The sequence below is a fragment of the Otolemur garnettii genome, unplaced genomic scaffold (assembly GCF_000181295.1).
Source record: "Otolemur garnettii isolate 467f Iridium unplaced genomic scaffold, OtoGar3 scaffold00044, whole genome shotgun sequence".
In the NCBI taxonomy this organism is placed as follows: Eukaryota; Metazoa; Chordata; class Mammalia; order Primates; family Galagidae; genus Otolemur; species Otolemur garnettii.
The window spans coordinates 8,739,100-8,744,330 of record NW_003852439.1 but is presented as its reverse complement, the minus strand read 5'-3'; the positions used below and the strand labels follow the sequence as shown (position 1 = coordinate 8,744,330).

General features: G+C 49.5%; 1 protein-coding gene across 1 annotated transcript in view; it reads right to left on the bottom strand.

Annotated features, from left to right (window-relative positions):
- The window catches only part of CCNF (cyclin F), a 28,663-nt gene that overhangs the window by 9,557 nt on the left and 13,875 nt on the right, over positions 1-5,231 (bottom strand). The window contains exons 9-10 of the mRNA XM_003790805.2: positions 4,491-4,642; positions 1,929-2,093 (exon numbers count right to left, since the gene is read on the bottom strand). Of these exons, the coding sequence (XP_003790853.1) occupies positions 1,929-2,093; positions 4,491-4,642 (317 nt within the window). The remainder of the gene's footprint in view (positions 1-1,928; positions 2,094-4,490; positions 4,643-5,231) is intronic.

Here is a 5,231-nt window from a genome sequence, read left to right as displayed (position 1 = left end):
TGGCTGGCACCTTAGCCACTTGAGCCACAGGTGCCAAGCCAGAACCGCTGCTTTAAACCTTGGAGTTGGAGGCAAAGGCCACAAAGGTCACCCAAAGCAGAGTCTGTGCATAGTGATGTCTGGCCACAGGGGTCCTAACAGTTGTGCTCTACACCCACGCCCACCCACTATCTTGAAACACACTGCTCCTTTGTTCCAAGGGCACCTTCCCTTTGGACTGAAGGCAAGTCTATCTGCTTGAACACTGGTTGTTACCTTGACAGGGAGGACAAGAGGCCCAGGCTCCATGCCTGCTGGCATGAAGGCCATAGATGCCAAAAAGATAACAGCTCTGTGCCAGGGTCTGCAGTGGCTGGTGGGAATAGGGCAAGTGCTGTTCTGAGAGTAGAAGTGAGGACAACACAGACTGGGCTGTTTTTTCTTTGAGACAGTGTCTCACTCTGCTGCAGCAGCTAGAGTGGCTTGGCCTTAGTCTACTGCACAGCAACCTTAAATTCCTGGGTTCAAGTGATCCTCCTACCTCAGCCTCCCAAGTAGCTGTGACTAGAGACACCCACCACAATGCCCAGTAAATTACTGCTATTCTTTTTTTTTTAAATTAAATCATAGCTGTGTATATTAATGCAATCATGGTATTGCTATTCTTTATAGAGATGGGGTCTTGCTCTTGCTCAGGCTGGTCTCAACCACCTGGTCTGGAACAATCTTCCTACCTTGGCATCCCAGAGTGCTCAGAATACAGATGTGAGCCACCATGCTGGCCTTTCTTTTTTTCTTTTTCTAAGGCTAAAAAAGCAGTGGGGCAGAAAGTTTGGGCTCAATTCCTTGAAGCATTTTTAGCTATTATTCTCTCACTATAGGACAGTTTGTAGCCTAGGAACCGGAAGGCAGCAGCCTCACCTTTTTGGCCACCTGGTTAGAAGACCCGGGACACTGAATTTAGGGCCCAGAGCACATGTGAAGAGGGGTCTGACAGGTGTATGGCTGCTCTGCCCACTTGAAGCCACATTCCTTCTGTGGTAACATGACACTGCTTGGAGCTGGCACACCTCCTAGTGCCTACCCTGGCTACATGTGGCCCCAAGACTAAGCTCGATGCAAAGGTGGACATGGTAGGTGAAGGGTCATAGGGATGAGGGCAGCACCAAGGGAGCAGCAGAGACGAGACAGGCGCCAGGCTCTGCTGTGATCTTGTGAAACAAAGAAAGTACCCCAGTGATCCGAGCCTGACCCTCTGCCTCTGGGTTACTCATCTGAGAGAGAAGTGACCCTCTGTATTTCCTCCATTGCTACCTGCCACCAAACCTACTCCTCAGCCACTGAACCCAATAGCCACCAGTCAGCCTGGAAAGCACTGCCCAAGGGAAATGCCATGGAGGCTGATATAGGAATGCTCTCAAATGCAAAGGAGGTGTTGGGAGTGGTCTTTGACGTCACTTCTAAAGGCAAAGCCAGGATAACTGAGGTTGGTTAAAAGAAAGCAGGTTCAGATGAAATGTAAGGGGATGTGACGTGATCTGGCAGAGGTGTTGGGGTACAGGAATGATGCCCATGTGGGTGAAGTGGGCTCTGCAGGGGCATCAGTGGGGGTGTGAGACCCTCCACCTCCAGAATTATAGGAACTTTAGCAGCTGATTGCACCCATCCCCCATCATCCCATTGCCCTCAGGAGCAGGGACACACAGTCCAGCCTGGGCCTGCAAGAGGGAAGCCACATTTGGGCCAGAACGAGCTGCCCTGCAGAATAGCCACCCACATGTGAAGTCAGTGCCATCCCTGCCTGCAGACTGCCACTCTGCTTAGGCGCTCCATTCTCTAACCACCTGAGACACTCAAGGACCAACAACGATAAGCATATGAAGCACAGGTGCTCTTGAGCCCAGGGAGGGCAAGCATGTCCTACTAGATGGGCGGGGTGTGTATCTCACCGGGTGCAAATGACCATGCAGGCAATGCCCAGCAGCTGCAGCCGGTACCGAGGCACCAGCCTCCTCCGCAGGTAGCGGTCCACACACTCCACAGTCAGGTGAAGACACAGGCTTGTGAAGTCCTTCATGGTGGCCACTTCTACCAGCCAGTCAATCAGAATGTACCTGTGGGAAAAGTCCAACTCCTGAACACCAGTGCAAGTGGTCTCCAAGCGCCCTGTCTCCAGTTTCCTCTGGGGCTGCCTGGCTGAGTGAGCAAGATGGTAACATGTAGAATCACAGAACACAGGCTGGAAACACCATGTACAGAAGCCAGGGAGGCCCTGTGGGTCATGCCCCTCAAAGCAAGCCCTGAATCTCCCCACTTTATTCCTGGGCAGTGGCATGCCCTCCACCTCCACACCCTGCCTCCCTCTCCCAGGCCTGTGCATTCCCAGCACTCACACATGCCAGCACCTAGGGGCTTTGAGCCAGTGCAAAGTGAAAAGGCTCAAGTCCTCAGCCTCTCACTACACTGGGATTACCCAACTCTCTAGGTGTCCAGGTGGGAGGTAAGGTAGGCCGTGTTGTGGGAGAGAAAGGTCACTCCAAAGCAGCAAGAGCTTTGATTCTTCTGTAAACCTGAACTCCTTCATGGGACAATTTGCTCAATGGGATCATTTCCTTAGGTTTTTTTTGTTTGTTTGAGACAGAGTCTCACTCTGTGCCCTGGGCAGAGTACCACGGCATTACAGCTCACAGCAACTTCAAACTCCAGGGCTCAAGTGATCCATCCTCCTGCCTCAGCTTCCTGAGTAGCTGGGATTACAGGCACATGCCTCAGTGGCCAACTAGTTTTTCTTTTTTTTTTTTGAGACAGAGTCTCACTATGTTGCCTTCAATAGAATGCTGTGGCATAGCTTACAGAAACCTCAAACTCTTGGGCTTAAGTGATTCTTTTGCCTCAGCCTCTCAAGTAGCTGGGACTACAAGCATCAGCCACAATGCCCTGCTATTTTTTGTTGCAGTTGTCATTGTTGTTCAGCTGACCTGGGCCGGGTTCGAATCTGCCAGCCTCTGTGTATATGGCTGGTGCCATAACCACTGTGCTATGGGTGCTGAGCCTAGTTTTTCTATTTTTAGTAGAGACTAAAGACTAAAGAGGGGTCTTGCTCTTGTTCAGGCTGGTCTCCAACTCCTGAGCTCAAGCAATCCATGGGCCTCAGCCTACCAGACTGCTAGGATTATAGGCATGAGACACCATGTCCAGCCCACTGGGGTCATTTCTCACAATCTCCACAACACAGCAAGGTGCCAGGGACTTGCTAAAGCAAGAGCCACTGAAGTGGGGGGCTGGAGTTCTCAGCCCCACTCACCCAGCAACCTTGTCAAACACTGGAGGGCTGACAGACCAAGTCCCTCTCCACAGGGAGACAAAGCCCAGCAACCAGGAACTCAAATGGTCACAAGAAAACCCCAAAGGCTGTCCGAATATGGTAAAACCTTTCTGAGCAAAGGAGATGAGACACTTGTCTCAAAACAAAGGGGACAGAAAGTGAGAGAGAATGGTGATGAAGCTGGAGACAGGTAGACAGGCAGATAATAGGTGTCAGCCTAGGTGGAAGGACCTCCAAGGGTAGGAGATAGGATGAGGAGACAGGCCAATTGATGTGGGGCACAGGAGAAGCAGACAAGTCTCTATTTCCCCAAACATTTGAGGTTTACCTGGAGGCCACTGTGAACAGACAGGGAACCTCCCTAAGTAGATGGAGTTGACAAGCTTAATGATCCAACCTCTAGAAACAGACCACTGAACTGTGTATTTTAAAATGCTTAAATTATTTGTTAACACCCTCCCACACTTAAAATGAGTTACAACAGTACAAAAAAAAAAAAAAAAAGGCAGCCTAAGGGAGTTAGAAAGTGTTGTCAGCATACTTCTTCCAACAGAAAGAGGGAAGAGCTAAGAGAGAAAGGGACAGAAGTGGGGGCTGCCTAAGGGGGGGAAAGCTACAGTTTGGAGCCCTCTATGGGGCTATGAGAGAGGGAAATCGAGCCTTGCCTCTCTAGGAAAGAGACAACTATCTCTAATTATGAGCACCTACTATGTGCTGGGAGTTGTTTGCCAGAATGCATTTGAAATCTCAGGTGTAAGCCTCCACAGCTACTGGCATTTTCCATTTCACCCTTTAACGTGTTCAGAGATTTAGTGTAAAAGTGTGTTATCTCCAAACCTCAGAAGCAACCCACAGAAAGATGCAGGTTACAGAGCCTGACAGTCTCACATGACATGCTGATGCTCATACAGGTGGGTCATAAGGAAAGGTCATATTTTGGCTCCGGGAGCTGGGGACGTGAACCCCATTGTTTAACACATTCTGTGGCTTAGAAAGGATAACTAGAGAGAGTGGGTAGGATATTTTCTTCCTCACAGTCCTTGATAACTTTGGCATCCCTGGTTTTAGATAACACGCATGTGTATACACACAGTTAGGGGGACCTGATGGGCTGATAATAGACACCTCACTGCGTTCTGACAAGTGATGTAGGTGAAAGATGAGCAGCTCCAGCTGGATGCCTCACCTCATAGTGTCGTTGAGTCCCTTCTGCACAGAGAAGACCTGCTGCTTACTGACGGCTTGGGAAGCCTGAAATAGCTGGCAGACGATCTCACTGGACACTTTTGTTTCTAGTCCAAGCTGGTGCCCATTTGCACAGGCTTTGGCTAAAGACAGCTGAAGAAGAAAAGGCATGAAAATAAGCCAGAGGCAGCCACTGTTAGAGGCTTTCCATTTTCAAAGCAAAGGGCCATGTAAGGAGAGAAAAAGTGTCTACCCATTCGCCCTACTTAACCTGAACCTCTGAGTTTGTTCTTTTTTGAATAAGCAGTGTTATCACTTGATAAAACTTTTTAAAGGGATGAAAGGACTCGGGAGGTTGAGGCAGGAGAATCACTTAAGCCCAGGAGTTCAAGACTGCAGTGAGCTGTGAAGACCCAGTCTCTAAAAATAAATAAATACAGGCCCAGTATGGTGGCTCACACCTGTAATCCCAGTACTCTGGGAGGCTGAAGGGGGTGGATTGCCTGAGCTCATGGGTTCGAGACCAGCCTCAGCAAGAGTGAGACCCCCATCTCTAAAAATAGCCTAGCATTATGGTAGCTGCCTATAGTCCCAGCTACTTGGGAAGCTGAGGCAAGAGAACCACTTGGGCCCAAGAGTTTGAGGTTGCTATGAGCTATGATGCCACATAGCATATGTTGTCCTACCGAGGACAACAAAGTGAGACTGCCTCAAAAACATAAAAATAAAAATAAATACATAA